At 32.3% G+C, this 23,212-nt stretch overlaps 1 protein-coding gene across 7 annotated transcripts in view; it reads left to right on the plus strand.

Moving 5' to 3' along the window:
* The window catches only part of LOC129949135 (titin), a 52,113-nt gene that overhangs the window by 27,421 nt on the left and 1,480 nt on the right, over positions 1-23,212 (plus strand). For 5 of the 7 annotated variants that reach the window (XM_056060407.1, XM_056060408.1, XM_056060406.1 and 2 more), the window contains exons 2-3: positions 19,462-19,675; positions 19,760-23,186. In XM_056060407.1, the coding sequence (XP_055916382.1) occupies positions 19,525-19,675; positions 19,760-23,186 (3,578 nt within the window). In that variant the 5' untranslated portion in view covers positions 19,462-19,524. Of the gene's footprint in view, positions 1-3,854; positions 3,929-13,469; positions 13,794-19,461; positions 19,676-19,759; positions 23,187-23,212 lie in introns of those variants that run through there. The other 2 variants (XM_056060409.1, XM_056060404.1) reach the window with 2 other exon arrangements.

Raw genomic sequence — 23,212 nt, forward strand, 5'->3', positions numbered from 1 at the left:
ATGCTTTGATATAATAATTAAGGCCATTAGGGTTGCCATTTGATCAACTTAAAATTATTTGGTTTATTTAAGTATTTATATAAAATAATTAATAATTAAATAATTCTAAAATATGAGTCATGTAGTTTGAAAGGGTTGCCAAATTGCTCGAATTAAAAGTGATTTGATTTTTATTGAATAAATTTAGCAATTATTATCTAAATGAATTAAAAATAGTGGCTCAACTTTCCATTGCCGCAGCACGAATTCTGACTCGCGGTTCTTTTATTTGATAGATATGTGCAAATAAATAGTAACTATAGGAATTTTAGAGCGAGGAAACATTTATTTCTATTTTAAATTAATTTTCAAAGTTCACTTTTTACATACAAAACACGCAAAAATGGTTGATTTTGACATTTCTTCCATGTTTTTTGTTCAGTGTTGCCATACTTGCTTTTTCTGTTGGGGATTTTAGTGCTCAAATGCAAAAAGTACTTTGCATATACCCAAACTCGCACCCACTCCAAATCCTATAGTGATCGCAAGCAGGTAGGTTGCAGGGGGGCAGTAGGGCCCACTTTACATTCCTAGGTGTTAGTACGCCGTGTTATCAAATAAAAAAAACTTGTTTAAGGCTCAAAAAATAATATATAAAAAAAATAGGTTTAAGTCCGAAAAAGAAAATATTTGTTTCTATGACTTAAAGGTGTTTCCTCGCCTTAATATTTAAAACATGTTCTTTTGAGACCCCTACCTGACTGTTAAAAAAAAAATCAGAAAGAAATTCGTGCTGCGGTAATGAAAAATCGCCCAAAAATAGTATTTATAAAAAAACTCGTTATTGGGCTAAGTTTAAATTTTATGAATTTAGAATTTTTGTTTGTTTTGTTTTTTACGAACATTTTTACGACGGTTAATATTTTAGTTAAAAATAGGGTTTTCTAATTTGGACACGATAACTTTGATATTTGAATGCGAACGTAACATTTGTTTGTTATTTGAATACAAACCGATGCTAACATGGTCAAGATAACTCAGAAAACGGTTGGTGTTTAGTAAAAAAAAAACATGAAGTAAAACCATTAAAATTTAGCTTTATTAAAAAATACACCGAATGCATTTGAATATGCAATTTCGAAAAGGGCACATGTCGGATATTTTGTAATACGTTTTTTTATACCAATGCTTGTCTACACCCATTAAGATCGAAAACAGCAAATCTCTGATATTAATTCTACTATAAACGTATTGCTTGTACATTAAAAAAAAAAAATAAAATGTATGCACTAGTTTAAAAAATAACCATTTTTTTAAATTTCTAAACATTTAAATAACCATTTTTTTTAATTTCTAAACATTTTTAATTTTCAGAGATGTGGCCTTTTCGAAATTGCATATTCATTTAATTTTAACCATAAAATGGTGTTTTCGTTTTTATATACATGAAAATTGTGCAAGAAAAGTTTGCTGACAATGTAGGGTGTTATTTTTCGAAGAGGTTTTCACAATTTTCCCACAAGATCTTGAGATTTGAAACTTATTTTTCGTTTGACGATATGAGAAACATTGTCAACTCTTTAAAATCCACAAGATTCGATATAGAATCGCAAATGTGCATGAATAGGGCCAATCTTTCCCTTTCTAATGTTTTTAAAAATAATGTTTTTGTTTTTTAAATATCAAAATGAAACCGCTTATTGAAACACCCTACATTCTGTTGAACTTACTTAGTAAATTTTCATAGTCACGCATATTTGAAGATTCGTTTTCGATCAAAAGTTATTCGAATGCGAGAAGATTTTATTTTGAGATTCGATCGATTCGAAAGTTTGCTGATTCAATCGAAAGTTCATTTCAAAAAATAAACACTAAGTAAACCTTGACTTTCGAATGAAGTGTCATATTTGTGTCGTTCAGATATTTTCTGGTGAATTTATTTGTATTTTATTTATTTCAAAAAATCACTTAGGTAGGACATGAGTGTTGCAAGCCTTTACATTAATTTCAAAATTTGAATAAAAAAGTGAATAGCTAAAGGAACTTGTAAGTTTTAACAATATTTATACGATAATTAAACGAAATTGGTTATATTAAGAAGTCCTGGTAAGGTTGATGCAGGAGAATCCGGAGTTAAAAAAATGGTTTTTCTGTAAACCCTAAATCGACAAACTTAAACGTCCCTAATCCTTCTTCTAAAAGATGTTCTCGTTCTTCACCATTTTAATATTCATTAAGAAACAAAACTATTGTCATTGTTTACTTTGTCCAAAATAAGAAAAATTAAACAGATTTGAAGTTCATAAACTTTGATTGTTTTCATTTCAATTGAAAGTGTGACCATGTGACGAATATACATAACATTTTAAACATAGAAATTGAAACCAAAATGGTTACGTTAGTTGAAAGAATGTTTAATTTCATGTCTTGAATGTTTTTCTTTCTCACTTTATTTATTTCACTTAATTTTTAAATTAAGAAACTGAATTAAAAATAAGATTCTTTGAAAAATAAAATGTTAGTGTGGTCACACTAAATTAAATCAAAATGTAAAATCATTTAGAGCAGCCGATCTCCAAAAATTCCTGACAACATTACTCGCACACTTGAATGGTTAAGAGCTGTAAGTCACTAGGCCCTAGTTCTCAACGGACTCTTGCGCCACCCAATTTATTTATTATTATGGTCTTATTTACAACCTAAATTTGTCCTTACATAAAAAAGTACTATTCGTGTTTTTTGAAGAATTTATTTGGTTTAAAATGTATTCATATTCATTTTTACTACAAACATCAAACCTGCTGGGCTATACTCTTATAAAATTTAAGTGTTGAAAAATTATCATTAAAATAATAACGATCCAATTGACTAAAAGTGCCACATTTTTTTTTAATGAAAAAATTATTCATAAAATTAAATGATGGCAACCCTATTCCACACGAAGAGTATCATTTTTTATTAAACACTAAGCCTATTTGAAGTATGTAGGCTTAGTTCGGTGGCTTGCTCTGTTTCTGTAAGCTTTTAAATTGAAAAGCTTTTTTCTTAAGAGCTTTTTTAATACAAAAAAATAAGAAAGTAAAATTTTGATTATAATGCGGTCAAAAGAAAGCATCTAATTACATATTCCATAATTTCGTTCATTGTACAACACGTTTGAAAAACGATATATTTCGTTAAATTGTTTTATTTATTTGTTTCTTTTTTACCGTAAGGTACCCGTTATATGTATATCAATATCAGTGATACAAAGTCTTGATATCCTAGTCTTAACTTACATTGCATATAGATTGTTGACGAATGTTAACAAGAGAACGCCTTGTAGCAGAACTTAAAGTTTGCTATTTCTTGTACCACTTAACACTTCATCTTTGGCGTTACTTAGCGAGCTGCAGCTGCTGTCACACTATTGAATTCACTTGGTAGCTGTCAAGTGTCTAAATAATCTAACAGTAAAAATACCTATATTTTGTATAGGTACTACTCAATTTGAGTTTCTGAATTTTAGTTCCATTGAACACCCTTCATTTTTTTCCGCCATAATGGTTACCACAGACTCAACTGGCAGGCAACCCAACATCATTCTGTTAAATTTTCCAAAACTCCGATTGCTGACTTTGACATGTCAATTTTCTAAGGCTTGACGAAGCTAGCAGACTTGAAAATTCAGAACCGTAATTCGCAAAATCGCAGCCGACCAACAATAAACCACTCATTTAAAAACATAACACTCTCTCGCTCTGTCGCACACAACCGCCACAGTAGCTGTGTTTTGACACTGCTTTATTTCATCCATCGGATTTGGTTGCAAAGAAAAATGTCTACACAGAAAAAGACTACACCGCAGTCAGTTCATCTCTCCACGTGCTTTCAACAGGGCGTGTTTGTGAGTTGTGTTAAAAAATTGACGTATTTTAATAAAACTTTTTCAAAAAAAATATTAAATTAGGTAAGATTAAACTTTTATTGAAATAATTTTATAAAATATCCAACAAAATATAAATAATAAATAAAGGAAATATGTACATAATATACTTAGGTACCTACTTTCTGTATTTGTATCTTTAGACTATAGCGACAGCGTGGTATGTTTTATTTTACCCTCTGGCTCTGCCTCGCTTCGCAGTTCGCAGCTGTTCTGTTTTTTCACATGGTATTTATTTTTTTCATTTTCTCTTTTCTCGTCCCGTTCGTTATCGTTTTGAATGTTTTTGAATTTGCAGATGAAAATAAAAACTCACTTAGGTTTTTACTTAATTTTTTTGGTTTTATCATTTTTACGAAACCAAAAAATAATACAATTTTAATAAAACTAAATATTAAAAGTATGAATATTTTCTTGAGTAGTTTAGAATTGTAAATGGTAATTAATTATTTGAAGTTCAGAAAGTCACGTTTTTAGTAATCTTGTTCACGATGTTGTTCGGTAAATTAGAAGGAAAATGAAATATTTGGATTATTGTTCGAGTTCATTAAAATTTAAATCTAACCTTAAAAAGAAATGTCTGATCACATTTACCTGAAAATACAAAATATGTAATAGCCTTGTGCTTCTTCCGTTGATTCGTTTTCTTCTCCGCAGTTCATTTGCCTTTTCCCAGTTTGCATGATGTTAGATAAATAAAATGAGTATAATTACAGGTAGACAAACGTTAATGCAATACTTTATGTGTGTAGAGTTGCCATCTAACTTTTATTTGTATATTTTTTTAAAATATCTATCTTAAAGAGTTTTAAGTGTTGTATAAATAATTTGTATTTATGGGCAGTATTGCCACTGCTCATGTTTTGATTTCATGAATAAAAGTTTTATTTTGTTTTGTTTGGAAAACAACTTTTATGCATAATATACGAAACAACCTCTTGAAATAAAAAAATATGTATGTTGCCAATATAAAAAGAGGCTGGGATGCGACCCACACTGGTAACATCCTATCCCGTCTGTCGATTTATCTTGCTTAAAAGTTTGTCTATATGTAATCGTATCAATATTTACCAAATTTGCGTACTAATTTTTGTAGATTTTATTTTTCATGAAAAAAAACCGACTGTTGGATTTTTATATAAAAATTACTGAATATAGAAAACAATATTTTCTGTGAAATAAAATAAGTTTGAAGCCAATATTTTTAATTTTTGAAAAGCTATTTGAGTCGAAAGTACATTTTTAACAAGTTTTCTTAAATTTTTTTAAAGTTTTTTTTAATTTTTTGTAAAAAAACTGTCAATTAGATTTTTTTTCAAAATTTTACTGAATGTTGGCAACAATATTTTTTGAAAAATATAAGGAAATTAAAGCCAATATCTCAAAGTTTTTAAAAGATATTAGAGTCGAAAATCAATTTTTACCAACTTCTATACATTTTTTTTAGGTTTTTATTTTTTGTAAGAAAATTGTCTATTGGATTTTTCTGAAAATTTGTCATAATGTTAAAAACAATATTTCTTATAAGTAAAAATTAGTTAGAAGTTATTATCTCAAATTTTTGAAAAGATATTTGAGTCGAAAATCAATTTTTACCAACTTTTATTAATTTTAGTTTAGGTTTTTATTTTTTGTAAAAAAAATGTCAATTCGATTTTTCTCAAAATTTTATCATACGTCAAAAACATTTTTCTTCGTTACACAAAATTGTTTTGGAGATGAAATCATATTTTAGTCGTAAAATTGTAGAGGTGACAAATTTTTTTTTCTCAGTTTTTGTTGATTTATAAAAAAATCGTTAAATGGATTTTTTTTCAAAAAATATGCTTCTTTAATATTACGTTACAATTTATTACATAAAATTTAATTCAAGTCTCTAGCGTTTTTGGTTCGTAAGATATTTGGGGTAACCAAGATTTTCACCTTTTTTTTAAACTGCTATGGTAAAAAAAACCACCCACGCAATTTTCTTGAGAGCCCTTTCTGCTTTATTATCTGCATAATAAAATTTATTTGAAATCGATATCTCTTCTGGTTCTTGAGCTATGGACGACGAAAAAACTTCGCGAACGTACGTACACACGCACGCACAGACATCTTTCTAAAAATCTTTTATTTCGACTCTAGGGACCTTGAAACGTGGAGAAATGTCAAAATTTTCAATTTGACAAATCGGACCATTACAATAACTTCCTATGAGAAGTTAAAAATTTGACTTCTAATAAAAATGTAATTGGATTTTCTGTAAGTTCTTATAATTAAGTTTAAAGTAGTTTCAAAGATATCAGCTGTAAACTTATGGCTGAAACACAAACACGCTTCAGCTTCGGCTTCGCATGACGTTTACGAGTTCAGCCATAGAAATTCAAAGCATGCCATCATAATGAAGCTTCGATTTCACGTTGCATTTGACAATCTAAAGAGATGTTACGTAATGTGACTCCAAACGGAAGCTCTAGTTCAAATTTGCAAAACATTTGCTTTGTCTGACAGTTCAACAGCTGTAAAAAAGTCAACAAGCAAAATGCATTTGCTTTTGGAGGGCTGTGTAATCTACTTCCGATATAAATTAATTTCTTTCGATTTCAACTCATATTTTTTTTTTATTTTGAGACAAAATAACAGCTGCTAATGACAGAAAGGCCATTTTAAAAATAACATTGGAAGCACGGTTACCAACCTGAAAAAAAGTTTGTGTCCAAATTTTAAAATAAAAATGACCACTTGTAGGTTAAAATCAAGAACATAATTAGTTCAAGTTCTAACAATTTGTAAACACACATTAATTAATTCTTCACATTTTTCTTAACATATTTTCCATATTATGCAGATGACGTTTATTTTTTAATTACGTACAAATGAACTTACAAAATCCCTATCAATCTTAATTAAATTAGATTCGTCCATTCCATTACTTCATCTTTGGGATGACCCTGAACCAATGTAGAAAAAAATCAATTAAAGATGATATTGAAATTTCGAAATCCGACAAAAAACTTTTTGGAGTAATTTTGGATACATTTCTTAAATTATTATTACCAAGGTTTAATTTAAATAACTTGTAGCAGTCGTTTTAAAAATTCTATATACATAAATAAAAATGTAAAGCGTTTGTTTTTACAATAATTGTATTAAAAGAACTAAAGTATTTTGAGAATTTTAAGTCATGTAATAAGTAGATAATTTTCTCTGTTCCCTAAGTCCAAATCAGATCAAGTTTTTATGTTCACAAAGTTGCTTAAATGAGTTTAACCGTTGTTTCTGTTTAGCCAAGTGAGTGTGTTAAAAGAACGTTTTCGTTTTCGAACTTCTTTTTTTGTTTTCGCAAAATATGACCATTTGACAAAGTAAAAAAATAATGACCAAATTTGGTCACAGATGACCAATGTGGCAACCGTGATTGGAAGTGTCATTCAAAGCAACCTCGAAGCAGGCCCAACGTAACGAAGACGTAGCCGAAGCTGAAGCGTGTTTGTGTTTCAGCCATTAATATCACGTAAAAAAGTGTTACCACCTTAAACAAGTGTACCAATACAAAAAAACATATTCTTAAACTTTTTAAAATTGGAATACAAAACATTAATTTACAAATCTTAACTAGGATGCTATAGAAAAATTTGGGAACATAGGTGAATTTAAAAAAATAACTAGAAATCTAATATATATATTCATTTTTTGGTTTCAAAAGAAAACGCTGAATAAAACTAAATCCGATACATTTTTTATTTTAATCTATGTTTTGACTTTGCCATTAATTGTGAAAAAACTATAGCCGTGATTTATTTTTAACGTGATCCAGATCAGATCGTTTATCCTGTTTTATGCTTGTGATCCACAAACTAGTTCTTCTATTTAACATCAGATGGTATTTTGTCTTTAATAAAAAAACAGTGGCACGAAATTTTAAAGCACATGTTTCTAAATATAAGCTTAGAAAATTGCTAAAAATTGTTTTAACATTTTTCTAAACCGTTTAAAATTTTTACTTATCTGGAAATTAATGTGGAAAAGAAAGCAAAATGTTTATTTATTGATAAATTATGCAAATATTCAACAAAAAAACCTAATTTTTTGAAAGAGGGCGGGATGCGACCCACACTAATAACTTCCCATCCCGTCTGTCGATTTGTCTTGCTTTAAAGTTTGTAGGTATTCGTATTGGTTTAAAAAAGTTGTCAGTTGAATTATTCTTAAACATTTTAAAATTACCAACAATATTTTTGATATAAAGAAATATTTAAGCTTGAAAGTCTTGTTTTGTTGAATAGATTTTTATTCGAAAAAAATTTACAAGTGAATAGATGAATGAAATTAATTTGAGAGATGTCAAGAACCGAAGATCAATTTAAATCAAGTCAAAACTATTGTAGTTTAAAAAATAATAATTTTAAACTCAAAATTTAAGTAACAAAAGTTAAAAAAAAGGTTTAAAGTGTAATTTTTCAATACTTCAAAGTTATCTACTATTGTTTTTATTTTAGAATTTATTTTGTTTTTGATCAAACACTGAAAACTAGATGATTTTATGTCTTCTAGTTCTTGAGAAAATTGAAAATTACCAATAATTTGTTTAAATTGCCCCTACCGCCTAAACAGGGGAGATAGACCCCCTTCCATAGTAAAAAATGCTTGTTTTTAACTGTTCTATACAAATCCGTCATTAAAATTTTGGTCCTGAGTTATCGTACTTTCCCCATAATCACAAATGTTTGAAAAGATATTTGAGTCAAAAATCAATTTTTACCAACTGTTATTAATTTTTTTGTGTACCTAGGTTTTTATTTTTTTTAAATTGTCAATTTGATTTTTCTCAAGATTTGTCCGAATGTTGAAAACAATATTTCTTATAAGATACTATTAGTTGAAAGCCATAATCCCAAATTTTTGAACAGATATTTGAGTTGAAATTCAACTTTTACCAACTTTCTGTAATGTATTTTTAGGTTTTTATTTTTAATAAAAAAAAATGTGATTTGTTTTGCTATGTAAGTTCTAAAAAATAAGTTAAAAAAAGTTTCAAACATATCAGCTGTAAACTTAATGTTATTCAAAATAGTGTTACCACTTCAATAAAAATGTATGGATACAAAAACATATTTTTAAACAATTTATAATTGGAATACAAAATAATAATTTATAAATCTAAACTAACGTGCAATATAAACATTTAGGAAAATAATTGAATTTGATAAAAAAAAGTAGAAATTTAAATAGAAGTTTGAAATAAAGGGTCATTCACGTTTTAAGTTTCGAAAGTGAAGTTGAGTAAAAGTAAGAGCGACACTATTTTGGACTTACGAGTAACCATTAATTGTGAATAAAAATAGACGAGTTTTATTTTCCCTGTGTTCCCGAAACTTGCTTGTGTTCCCGAAACTTGCTTGAAACTTGTTTTGTGATCCAAAAATACGTTTTTCTATTTACACCAGGTGACATTTTGTCTTGTAAAGTTTGGTATAGCTTCCAAGTATTTCAATAAAACCAGTGGAGCAAAATTGTAAACGATTTAGTAAATTTACTATAAAATTTTAGCAATTTAGCAAAAAAAGTCCAGTAGATGGATTGGTCCAGACCAATAAATAGGACAGTTTAATCGTATTTGCTTTGTTTATTTTCGCGAACTGTCACTTTTTAGACATGTTTGGATGCTCATTTTGTAATAAAAGGCTATTAGCAATTTACTAGTTAGAAAAACGAAAAGAAAGGTTTAAAATGTTGGACTCCCTTAGTAAATTGCTAAATGTTTAACAAATTGCTAACTTGTAAATTGTTAAAGTCTTAACAATAGGTTGTTTAAAATTTTGCGACAGTGCTTCAATATTAAAGTTTTGACTTATCTGAAAATTTAATATTCTATTCCTTTCAAACCAAGATATAATTTCGTGAAATTAAAATGAATAAGTTTAAAAAAACGACAAAATTCACAGGTTATCATTTTTCTATTAAAATTGCAGCCTCAGGAAAACTTGAAGCATGTGATTCTTGCACATGTTGGGCTGTATTTTTCAAGGTCTTATGGGCCGACCTGTAGAAATTACCTCAGCATAAAACTTCTAACGCAATAAAGCCTTAAATGGTGGTATTGTGTGACTTGTTACCCCGTCTTGTTGGAACCATTTATGTATATAGCTGTAAAAGCCGGAAAATCAATAAATATGTAACATCAGCAAAACTTGCGTATGCAGCAACAATTTCTTTCGGGTTAACGTGTATTACGGTGGTACAATTGGCGTTTTTCTTTTTTAGTTCAGAGCTGAGCACTGAGCAGAATCTGAGCGAACAGAGTAGAGTAGAGTTCTGAGCAGAGTATGTTCAGAGCTCTCTAATTAATTATGAAACAACTTGAGAACTAAATTGTCATTATGTCGGCTGTTTGAAGGCGTTCGAAATTTTCTTTAATCAAATTAACACCTGAAATAAATGTAAGTCCTACAAATTCTATATGCAATTAGATTTCTTTAAATTATCTTTCTAGCGCTACCAACTTGAAACTACAAAATGATTTACCCCATATAATCTTTTTTTATGTTGCAGTGTTACCATAATAAAGCAAATAACCAATACTAACATTAAATAAAAAAATGTTTTTATTATTTCTTTTTTAAAGATTTGTAAGTTATGTGAATCTGGAAAAAAAACCTTAAACAGATTAAAAAAAATATTTAGTTGTCCTGGAAATATTTACAAAACGTCAATCTGGAAATAATGAGTTTTTCGAACAAACATTTTTGTCATGTTTCCTGTTTTTTTTTTGATGTTTATTGATTAATATTTCAAAGTCCAAACTAATTATTAAATGACAATACAAAATCACAAAGAATTCAAATTGTAAAAATACATTTTTGATTTTCTTTTATAGAATTTCATAATAAAGCTGACACTTTCTTCAGTTAGTTTCGATTTGAATGTTTTGACAGTTTGCCTTTCTTTTCATTGCAATAAGTTTCGCAGACATTTAACATTTATTTAACAAAAATTATAAATGTCATTAAAAAAATACTTATCTATACCTGTTTCAGGGGTATCAATAAATTTGGCCAACTTTCCTATTCTGGTACTTACTGTCAAACTATTTAATAATATGTGATAAAAACATTTTTACAAAGTGAGTAAGAGGCTTTAAGAAAAAAACACTTACATACATACCTACACACCAGTGGCGAAGGCACCATATAAGTCGATTCCCATCGACTTACCTTTTGTAAATCTCAATATCAACAAAAAAAAACTTCACGCAACATGTATAGAAACAAATCATACAACAGCAACGCGTGTGACATCGACATTACTTTACAAATATTCAATCAACATGTATTTTCTTCTTTAAAGGTATGCCGGGTTATTATTTTATCGCTGAATAGAACAAAATTTGTTTTCTCTCCTGCTTCCACTTCTACTACTCGCTAGGCGCGTGTTTCTTTATTCAACCAACGCTTTCTTAAGCATAGAAATAACCCGATGGTCACCGACTTTCATGCGATGAATTTGTATGTATCTGAGTTTTAAGGGAGAAATACGCATTGCGCATGTCAGGTTGAGTCTAAGCAAAGCAGAGCAGTACGTTGACGCACTAGACTTGTTATTCATTTCATAGAGTAAACAAAAATTGAACCATTCTGTATAGGAAAAAAGCAAACATAACCCGTCTCTAAGGGACTTATTGGATATTTTGCTTCATTCTCGGCGAATGAAGTTTTAGAAGTTAGGGTTGCCGATGAAAGAAAATTGTATATTGGAATAATTTTTGGCAAGAGCTACTGTATTTTAGTACGCACAAAATTAACCAGGCAAATGAGATTTTGTTCTAAAATAGAGTTTACAAGCAGATTGCAGTGCAAGGTGTATAAATAAAAGTGTGAACAAACAAATTATTAATTAAAGATAAAAAGTTCATTAAAGTTTGAATTGGAAGTGATTTTTGAAAAGTGGTTGCATTTTGTATAAATTTCAGTTACTCAATAGTCACAATGGCTCTTATAGTAATAGATTGCTGTTTGACAGATTTTCTATTAGATGAAAGTAATAACATTGAGAAACACAATTTATTAAAGAAAAATAGTGATAGAAATAGGGTTTTCTCTACCCCTCCTTTGAGCTTATCTTTCAATGACGTTTGTTTTTTTTCTCATAATTATCTCCAAAATTTTTGCGAAAATTAGTGTTTTTTTTCAATTATATTCAAAAAATGAGGCTGGCATGCGACCCACACTGATAACTTCCCATCCTCTCTGTCGATTTGTCTAGCTTAAAAATTTGTAGGTTTTCGGTATGGGTTAAATAAGTTGTCAGTTGAATTATTCTTAAAAATTTAAAAATTACCAACAATATTTTTTCATATGAAGTTTAGTTTAAAAATCTAGTTTTGTTAAATTGATTTTTGGCGAAAACAAATGTTTTAGTAGCATTTCTTAAATTTTTACAAATTTGATTTGAGAGATATAAATAACCGAACATCAATTTTTACCAAATTTGCGTACTATTTTTTGTAGATTTTATATTTTACAAAAAAACGGATTGTTGGATTTTTATAAAAAAAAAACTACTGAATATCGAAAATAATATTTTTTGTGAAATAAAAAAAGTTTAAAGACAATATTTTTAATTTTTGAAAAGCTATTTCAGTTTTCAGGTTTTTAATGCCGCGTTTTTAAAGTCGCTTAATTTAACGTAATGGTTAGTACGAAATTCACACCTCGAACCTCGCGCGTAATTAGAAGTAATAGGAAAATGCCTAGAAAAGACTTCTTCTCGATTTTTGTTTTTCTTTGAACTTTCTCGAAAAATAAGAAGCTCATCCAACAACTTGTCGAAACCATGATTGTGTGTGTGAAAGTAAAGTCTCGCTGAGAGTCAACAACGGTGGCTTTCCTGATGAGCGTAAAGCTTCCAGGAAGCCGTGATGCTGTGACCTACAATCACGAAAACGAATGTTTGTGTTGGATGAATGTGTGAATGAAATTTTATCAGATGTAAAAAACGTTATTCTTCGTTGAACACATTTTTTTAGAAATAAAATAAGTTTTTGTTTGTTATATTTTCGAAGTGAAAAATATTTTTTTTTAGTTTTTTTAATTATAAAAAAACATTAATTGGATTTTTTTTCAAAAACATATTTCTATTGTTACACCTTACAATATATAATATAAAATTTAATTCAAGTCTGTAAAGTAATTTTTAAGATTAACCAAAATGGTCACCATTAACTGCTTTGGTAAAAAAAACCACCCACGCAATTTTCTTGAGAGTCCTTTCTGCATCTTTCTGCATTATTATCTGCATTACAAAATTCAGTTGAAGTTGATATCTCTTCTGGTTCATGACCTATTGACGACGAAAAAACGTCGCGGACGTACGGACGTACGACCGTACGATCACACGAACGCACAGACATCTTTCTAAAAATCTTTTATTTCGACTCCGAGAAATGTCAACATTTTCAATTTGACAAATTGGACCCATTGCAATAATATCTTTTTCAGCAAGTACATTTCTTATATTTTTCCTAGTCCCTTATTTTTCTCCGACTTACCTTTAGAAATGATTCACGCCTCGCCACTGCTACACACCAATTTATTCTGTATTCTTGATGGAGCGACAAAGATTCAAATTATTAACCGAAAAGCAGAAAGATATAATTCTTGCATTGCATAAATCGGAACTAACTTCAAGGCAAATAGCCGAAGTAGCTCAATGTGCTCAATCAACTGTCATTCGTCATTTGCAAAAATTTCAAGAAGACGGTCTACTGCCAATGACTGAACGTCGTAAAACACCAAGATATCAAACATCATCATCAAAACGTTTGGAAAAAACAGCAACTACTACATTATTAAGAGTTAATTATAAAGATGGAGATAGAAACTATGGTGGAATGTCAGAGATTATGAAAGTAATTTTGTTTTTTTTTTTTTTTTTTTATTTTGGTTTTGTATTCGTTTTTGTTTTATGTTTAATTACATTTTTTTGCAAACTAGTTTTAAATTTCTTTTTTTTTGTTTTAGTTTATTTATTTATATTTTTTATTATATTTCATGTCCGGTTGTTTTGAAAGTTAGGCAGATTTAAATAAAGAAATATTTATAAAAAAAAAGTATGACACTAACAAAAATGTTTAAACTAAAACATGTTGACATTTTGCACGGCTAATTTAATAACTTATTCTGCTTCAAATACCACAATGGCAACTCTTTTTTGTCATCTAATATCCCTACGAGTAAAAATTAAAACTCATGGACATATCAACTGGTTCAAATGATTTTTTTTAGTGTAAGGAAAACAAGTTTAGTAATATTTTTTTTTTCAATGAACCACAAATTTTTAATTTTATCATTCTAAACGAATTTTTTCTCTAGAAAACTATCCAAGCAAAATTGACAAAACTGTCAGTCCTGCTTTCAATGGTCAACTCTTACCTTAAATGCTTGATTTCTATGAGGGCCATTTTTTCAATGATAGAAATTTTCCATGGTCACTATAATCACTATAATAATGATAAAAAACAATGAAATCTTTAAAACTGGCGTGGAAGTTGTTGAGGATCTCCTTTTTAATTTTTGTTGTATTAATTTTGTCATTTAACTTGCATGCTTTTTGTTTAAATTAGTTTTTGAAACCAAATTTTGTATAGTTTCAAAAGTTCGTAGAAAATTTCAACTTATCAAACTCACCTGATATCATGATTTATTACTTTGAATTCCTTCGTTTTCGGAACCATAGATTGTTTATTAGATTAGACGGTTTAGAATATACCAAATCTCAACATTGTACCCAATTGTGTACTTATCATCAGCTTTAGAACGATATTAAAAATATCATTCTTACATCAAAATACCACCAATACTCTCTTAGATTTGTGGAAACAATCCAAAAATAAAATCAATTTTCGAAAACCAGATTTATAAGTTTAGATGTACAAGTTTTTCAATTTGCTTGCAGCACAGTTTGCTGTTAATTCGACGATGCCAATGAGTGACATGACATGATGAAAGCGTAAACGATTCTATGGGCCGAATCTTCTTTCTTACACGTTCAGTTAATAGAGTACTTAAACATCTTGACATACACAAATCCGCTGGGCCGGATAGTATCCCGGCTATTGTTCTGAAAAGGTGTTCTTGACCGCTGGGAAAACTACCGACTTTATTGTTTCACTGATGACAGTACCCTCAGCTTCTCATATTCGTTTTTAGATTCGCATCCTTGTGCTTCGGATGTGGACTACCAACGGCAACTTGACAGCATTGTACAATGGGGAATCAAAAATTGTGTAGAATTAAATGCTTCGAAAAATCAATGCTGTCTACCGCCGCAAAAGCGTAACCCTCCCACAATGCCACTATACATGAGTGGTACTTGCATCGAGGAGACTGAACAGCTTTCAGTCCTAGGTATGTGTATTACAAAGCACTTGTTGTGGAGTAATCACATATTTGACATCGCCAAAAATGCTGCTAAGTGTTTATGTTTTCTGAGACGATGCAAGAAATTCTTTACCACTTCTGGTCTGGATATAACTTACAAGGCTTTTATTTGTCCAAAACTCGAGTATAATTCTCAAATTTCGGCTGGTGCCCCAATAACGAACTTGAATCTTCTGGATAGAATTGAAAAAAAAGAGCTCTAAAAATGGTAAGAGATCGTTCTCTTACCGAGACATTTGCTTCTCTTGGACACCGCCGCAAGGTATCATGCCTATCATTGTTTTATCGTTATTTTTATAAACAATGCTCTATTGAAATAGCCAGTTGCATTTCTCCCCTAAAACAATTTTACCGTAATACCCGTTCTTTTAGGAATGCCCATCAGTTTCTTCTTGAGCCCAATTTCGGACGCACAGTAAAGTACAGAGAATCTTTTTTTAATCGCAATACACGAATGTTGAATGCTTTACCAGGCTCAATATTTCCCACTCATTACAATGTGCAGGCATTCAAAACCAATATTCATCGGTATCTCCTTTCCAATCCTATCCTCCCTTCCTATTTGCTTGCACTGTGTATAATCATTATAAGGGTATTCATATCCCCTCGAGTGCGCGCACTATATACAAAAAAATAGAAACGGGTTATTTAAAATTAAATTGGAAAATCAAACATTTGGTGATTATTATATTCATTAAAATTTTAAAAGGTAACGTTTTAAAAGGCTTAAAGCATTTTTCAAAGAGAACTACCTAAACAAACGTGCAATAGCTGGTAAAATTGACGAAAGTTTTAATGTCTCTTATTCTAACTTACAAAACCAAACAAAATTGTACGGCTGTTCGATTACATCCGGAACGTTGTTGTACTCATGATAAAAATGTCGTCAGCCCGAGTGACAATGTTCAATTTAAAATCATACAATTTTTAGTTTTTTTTTCAAGTAATTGTTACTTATTGACTTGTAGCAAAATTTACTTTTAATTCAATCAAACAATAAAAAGGAGAGTAGTTGTGACTTTTAGTCTTTAACTTTTTTTAAGTACATTTGCTTACTTTAAGTAAGTACGATTCTTTTTCTGTAAATCAACGCTTCGGTGGTATATTTTTGGATCAGCAACCAATCTTCTCCATTTAGGTAACTTACTATATCATTGTCGCTTAGATAGCTTTTTCGAGACTTCCCTAATTCCTTTACTCCGATGAAGTGGATAGTGTTTTCGTTCACTCCCATATTGCATAAGGTGCAAATTTTAACCAAATCGTTTCTGTGTGGCATATGGTTAAGAAGTTCACCTCTTACTTTAAAAATAGTTCCAATAGTTTTTCTTAAAAAATTGAGCCTTTTCTATGAATGTGTTCCTTTCATTTACCTCGATCAATTGGATAACCTCGTAAAGTGCTTTTTCATTTGAAGGCCAGTACATCAATGCAGTTCTAGAATAATACCACAATTTGCAGCAAGATCAATCCAATCCTTGTATGATCCAGTTTTTCGACGCATTACACTTCTCAACATAATATTTGGCAATCGGTTTCGGTCCATATTAGTCACCTGTTTCAAATAGTCTGCCCTTAGCTTCAATGTTTATACAAAGAGTGTCGAAAGCCCTGTTTCCAAATGATACATATACAATGCTTTTCTAAGAAAAAATCGAAGCAAATTTTTAACAATTTCGTATTTCCGAACACCCCAGATGTGTGCTCCATAAAACAGAACTGCTTTTGCAGTTGCGTTAAAAACTTCATATTTGGTGTTTGTTGTTGTTCTTCCAATTCGAGCAAATAGCCGCTCTAGCGGCATCAGCATTGGCTTTAAGGTGTTTGTCCATATTCAAATTAAACGTGAGAGTCATTCCCAGATAAACATAATCCTTGACTACTTCCAATCCTACTCCGTCATATCTCCAGTTTTCTCCTCTTGCAGTCCAACCTGCACCATTTTGAAATAGTATTCCTTATCTTAGATTTTGCAGAATTTACTTCCTGTCTCCAAATTGTACAATAATCATATAGCTTATTGATCATACGCTGCAGTGAAGCTGGAACCTGCCAAAATGACAACGTCATCAGCATAAAGAATTGCTTTTATTTTTAAGCTTTCAAACTCCACTCCACAAGGAAGTAATTTAACCGTACACCGTACTCAACCCTACACCGACAACCCACTACGACTATATACTAGCAACAAACTATTCGACAACCCACTACGACTATATACTAGCAATAAACTATTCGACAGAAGCCCAGACAAAAAATGACGCACTATCGGTCAAAATATCGAATCGTCTGAACGCACTGTCTATAAATACATTGGCACGATAAGCCGAACCGTAAGACCGAAAACGTTTTGCAGAGGCAAAACCGAACGACAAAATTGACCTAATCGGTAATTTTTCCGTATACAGTTAAATGCCGTATCGTCTGAATATACTAATTTAAATTATATTGACACTGGCTTATACGGTAAAATCAACGATACGGCAAAACCGCCGATTCGGGATCGTGTGAACGGGCTGTAAGTTGTAAAGTTTATAGAACAGCATTTTTTGTCAACTGTATCAAATGCAGCTTTTAAGTCAACGAAAAAGGTATAAAGTACGGTTGAGTTTGCTTCGTGTTATACATCCAAGAATAAAAATGTATCGGCTGTAGAGTAACCTTTCCGAAACCCTGACTGATACTCGGTTAGTTTGTTGTTTAAATGTACCCAGTTAATAAGCCTTCTATTTAGTATTGAAGTGTAAATCTTCAAACTTGCATTAAGAAATGATATTCCCCTTTAGTTTGCTGGGTCGTTTGGGTCACATTTCTTAAGAATTGGCTATATAATAGCCTCATCAAAGCAATCGGGATGTACAGCAAAACTAAAGATGATGTTGAGTGCTTGTGCCAGTTTTTGCTTAAATTCGTTGGAAGTATATTTGAAGAACTCTGTGGAATCCCGTCTGTGCCAGCTGCTTGCCATCTTTAAGCGACTCTAGTAACCTTTCTACTTCCAAAACCGTTATCTACGCATCAAGGATATCATCTTCGGTATGTGGTGTCGCATAACTCCATACTAGTTGTTCCGAAGAGATATTTAGCAATCCTGAAAAATGTAATCTTAAGTCCTCCAGAGACATGCTGGTATTCTTAGTTTCTCCTTCATTTCCGCTTATTTTGTTGTTACTTTCGCAATGGCTTAACTATCTTGCCAGGTCTTCTTCGTACGTTTGTACTTATGATGATGACGATCTCAGCTTTAATGCCAGCCCTTAAACGTTGTGGCCATCGAACTATAGTAGCACAATCTGTTTCTATTGATATTTTTTACTCTGCTCCTGTTAGTTGTATCTTAAGAGTTTACCAATTCCCGTAAAGAGTCTTTGAAGCACGCTCTAATTCTGACCACTAAAATAAAATTTTAGGAATTAAAATATGGACTTCCCAAAAGCCAATCTAAAGCTTCTTTAAAATCTGATTATAAGGATCTTTTGTTATGTCTTGGATTTGTTTGTCTCAACAGAATCTTCTACAGGAATCTCCATTGAAAAGGGTATCTGTTAAACAATTTACCAAACCCTCTACCACTTTTCAACTGTTTTCAAAGTTTGTTCCCAAAACTTGAGTTATGAGACACTTTGGAGTTAGGCTTTCAATCAAATCATTACAAGAGGTTGGTGATGGTTAAGTTTGACCCTTAAAACGACAGTTTTTCATCGCTGCATCGTTTTTTTTGTTTTAAACTTCTTTAACATTGAAAAACTTTTCAATCAAAAAAAAGAGTTACCTTATGCTCAATTCTCATATGCCTCAATAAAAGTCCTTTGACTCTCTACACGATAAATTTTTTTGAGCCGAGATGTTAACAAATGATCTGTAGAACGTCGATGGTCCTTTTTGTGTAGATTCTCTCTAATCAGTATTGAATGTATAGCAAATGAAAGAGTTTAGAATTTATTTTCTGAACTCCTAATTACCATTTTGGAGAATTATGTAAATACATTAACCAAATTTTCCGTTTATCGAACTGAGTTTATTTATAAGAATGCGTTTAACTTGGAAGCAAATACGAGTAAAAATATTTTGTATGTGTTACGATCTTCCAAATCAATTGTAAAGATTTTCAAAAACCGATTTCTCTTTTAATTTCAGGAACCAATCAATGACAAGTTAAACTATTATCATAAACCAATTGCTCGATTATCATACACAAATATGATGGAAGTGAAACATTCCCCATCGTCACAGATGGACTTTAGAAATGCAACAAATGGACTCCCAACTGAAGAGGAAGATGAAGAAATGGACACACTACTTGAAAGTAGTGCTGCTGTAAAAAATAAACCTAACTCTAGTTTAGAATGTGGTAAGAGTCTTATTAAAAACTGAAATTCTAATACTTTTTCTTAATTATTATTTACAAAAATTCTTTTCTTTGTTTTGAACATAGAATCATCTACACCAATTTTAAATGGCAACTCTAAGTATTCCGGATTGGAAGAAGGTATGGAACTGGATTTGCTAGAAGATGATATGGATGAGGAGCTCAATAGTACAGTTTGTGAAACAGAAAATAAAAAAGATGCAGAAAACACAACAGCACAAACAGATGATATAGATATTTTTGATTTGGATTTAGAACAAGAAGGGGAAGCGGAGGAAAAAGTAACAAATGGTGAAACAACTGATCCTTCTAATGTAAGAGATGCGGGAGATGATCTTGATACTTTGCTTTCGAAAATCAATGATTTGGTCGAGGATTGCATGGAACCTCCATCGGCTAAAGTAGATTCTTCAACGGTTGTGAATAAAAGAGTTTCGGCTCAGATAGAAGACGAAGAAGTAAAAGATGTCACAGTCAAAGCAGAAGAAGATGAAGAGAAAACTCAAGAAGATGCTTCCTGTCTACTAGAAATGGATGAAAGAGTTGAAGAAGCATTCACAGTAGACGATTCACAAGTTGAGACAGAAAAAATTGTTGAATCCAAATCAGAGGAAAAAGCAGAAACTGAAGAGGATGTGACACGTGACGAGGAAGCTCTCGAAGATAAGTCTGTACCTAACTCACCAGAAGACGTCGCAGAAGAAAATGGACTTGAATTGACGGGAAGTGATCTTGAAATTGCCGAAGGAGAGACATTAAAAGAGGTTGATGAACAAATTTCAGAAGTATGCGCGGAAGAAATCGTTGACACAGTGGAAGAAGAAGTAGAAGAAAAAATTGAAGAGGAAGAAGAGACTGTAGAAGAAATGCTTGTACAAGATACTGCTGAAGAAGAAGGAGTGCTTGCTGAAGAAATACCTGCAGCAGAAACTGCAGAAGCACCTGCATCTGACATTGTTAAACAAACCGAGGAAGAAGTTGTGAAAGAGTCAATAAAATTATCAGAATCAATCCCAGCAGACAGTATGGATATCGACGATGATATCGTCTGCTTGGATAGTCCTCTGCCAGAGGAGAAGGAAGAGGAAACACTTCTCGATACTACAGAACCTGCTAAAGAAGAAGATTCCTTGCCTTCGACTAAAAATTCAATTCCGGCGTCTAAAGACGAGAAAGAGGAAAAAGAACCATCTATTGAAAAGGAAGTTTTAGAAAAAGAGATTCCGTCAAAGGAAATTAGCCCCCCAGAAGAAACCATTGCAACAAATGAAAAGAACTCATCAACAGCATTGGAAGAAGATGACGATATCTTTTTGATAGAAGATGATGATGAGCCAATGAAGGAAACTGAGTCCAAGGACACTGAAAAACCTACAACCAGTAAAGAAGGAGTAAAAATACCAGAGAAAGAAAAATTATCACACGAAGAACTGAAACTTGATGAAATAGATAAAGAAAAGGAGGAAAAGAAGGAACAAAAAGAAGAATCACCAGTAGAAAAGAACAAAGAGGCTTCCATCCCTGAAAATGAAGCAGAACAAATTGAGAAAAAGACTGAAGTTGTTTCTGAGAAAAAGCCATCGGAAACCAGGGAAGAAGATGACGACGATGTCGTGTGTCTAGATGATTCAATTGAGGAAACAGAAGACCCCAAACAGGATGAGAAGACTGAGGAGAAACCAACTGAAGTTATTCCTACGAATGCTGCCGATAAAGTTGCTAATGATGTAGATTTGCCTGAAGTGGAAAAGGTTACTGAAAAGGAGGATATTGCCGCAGAAAGTGTGCATAAGGAATCAAAAACAGCAGATGAAAAGGTTGATAAAGCAAAAGTAGATGAATCGGAGGAAAAATCGGAACAATTGGTCAAATCAAGTGAAGAAGTTGTTAAATCAACTGCAGAAGCGCCAACATCCTCTGATGCAAAAGAAATTCCCCAAGCAACACCTGTGCCAGAAGTGTCTGCCAAGATCCTCTTGGAAACTGATGTAATAAATTTAGACGATGACGACGAAGATGAAGCCGTTCCCTCAGCTGCTGAGAAAAAGGACACGACTTCTTCCGCCGAAATCGCAGCCAATAAGCCATCGGCATTCTTTTCAGACAACTCTGACAACGCTCGTGATGGTGCTGAAGAAAAGGAAGACAAAAATGAACCAAAAGACTCAGTCGAAAAATCAACTCCCATGCCGTCGGAACCCAACAGCAACAGCAGCAGCAATCTTCTGAAAGAGAGCAACGCCATCGAGCGGGATGAATCACGAAGTGAACCAAATGAGCAACCACCAGCCAAGAGAATCCGATTGAGTCAAGACGAAGCTAGCAGCAGGAACTCGAATGCCAGTCAAGAGGATACAACTTCAAAACTTCTCGACGACGATGATGTGATGGAAATAAACGACAACGATGATGAAGAAAACAAGACGCTTAAGCGTGTCCACAGCAGCGAATCCATTTCATCGGATTTCAAAAAACCCAAGACCGATGTGGAATCATCGAAAGTCGAAGAAGAAAAGCCACAAGAACTGCTCGAGGAAATAATCCCAGCTAAAGTCGAACCTGTCAAAGCGGAAGAAAAGCCCGACATGAAGTCAGTTGACGCTAAGCCACTTCCCTTGTATCCACCGCCGAATTTCAACACGCCCAAAGTTGGTCTGAGTTTGGATTTCCTTCGCCGCTTCAAGAAATCCATTCACAAAATGAACAAATCCGATTTGGAGGAACTTGTCCTGCAGAAAATCGTCGAAGCCATCGTACACAAGAGTGAATTCAGCGAGATGCGTGAATTGATTGAGAAACAGGAAAAGATCATCTCTGGCCATAGAAGTAAGATAACCGAGCTGAATAAACAATTCCGTGATTTGGAAATGGTTCATAATCGAGTGTTGAAGGATTTGGAAACCAAGAATTCACAGTTTATAATGCCGGTGAAGATTACGCGAGCCGTTGGCTTGCAGGTTTTCTTCCCAAACAAGAAATACGATCAACCAATGGCATCTCTTCCCGCCTCGAGCTCGGCACACACACCCTCACCCACCACTCTGGCGAGGAGTATAAGTGCAAGCAGCAATACCAACAGCATTCCAGAAAAAACACCCGTCTCAACCTCGACATCTATGACCAATTCAGCCCCGCACGCACCACTACCAGTAGCACCGCAAGGAGCCAATCAACCGCGTCGAGGATGCGTTCAGAAATTGACCCCTATGCGGCCGGATGGGCCTCGAAGCGCAATGCCGAATCGAGGAGTTGCACCAGGTGTGGTGTCCTCATCTACGCCTAGCCCAATGACCCCCAAGGACACTTCACCCAAAATTTTGAACAGACAAGTAACCCCGAAATCTCGACTGTCCCAATCGCCGATGGGACAGTCTAATGCTAGTAACTCAGGTCTACCTCAGCAGGCACACAATCTCCATGCATTAGCGACACCTACGGGTCCAGACCCAGAAAGAGCCAAGGCAGCATCAATAATGTCACAGGGAATAGCTACGTAAGTTTAAAAAAAAAAGGTTATGA

This window comes from Eupeodes corollae, chromosome 3, assembly GCF_945859685.1.
Source record: "Eupeodes corollae chromosome 3, idEupCoro1.1, whole genome shotgun sequence".
Taxonomy (NCBI): Eukaryota; Metazoa; Arthropoda; class Insecta; order Diptera; family Syrphidae; genus Eupeodes; species Eupeodes corollae.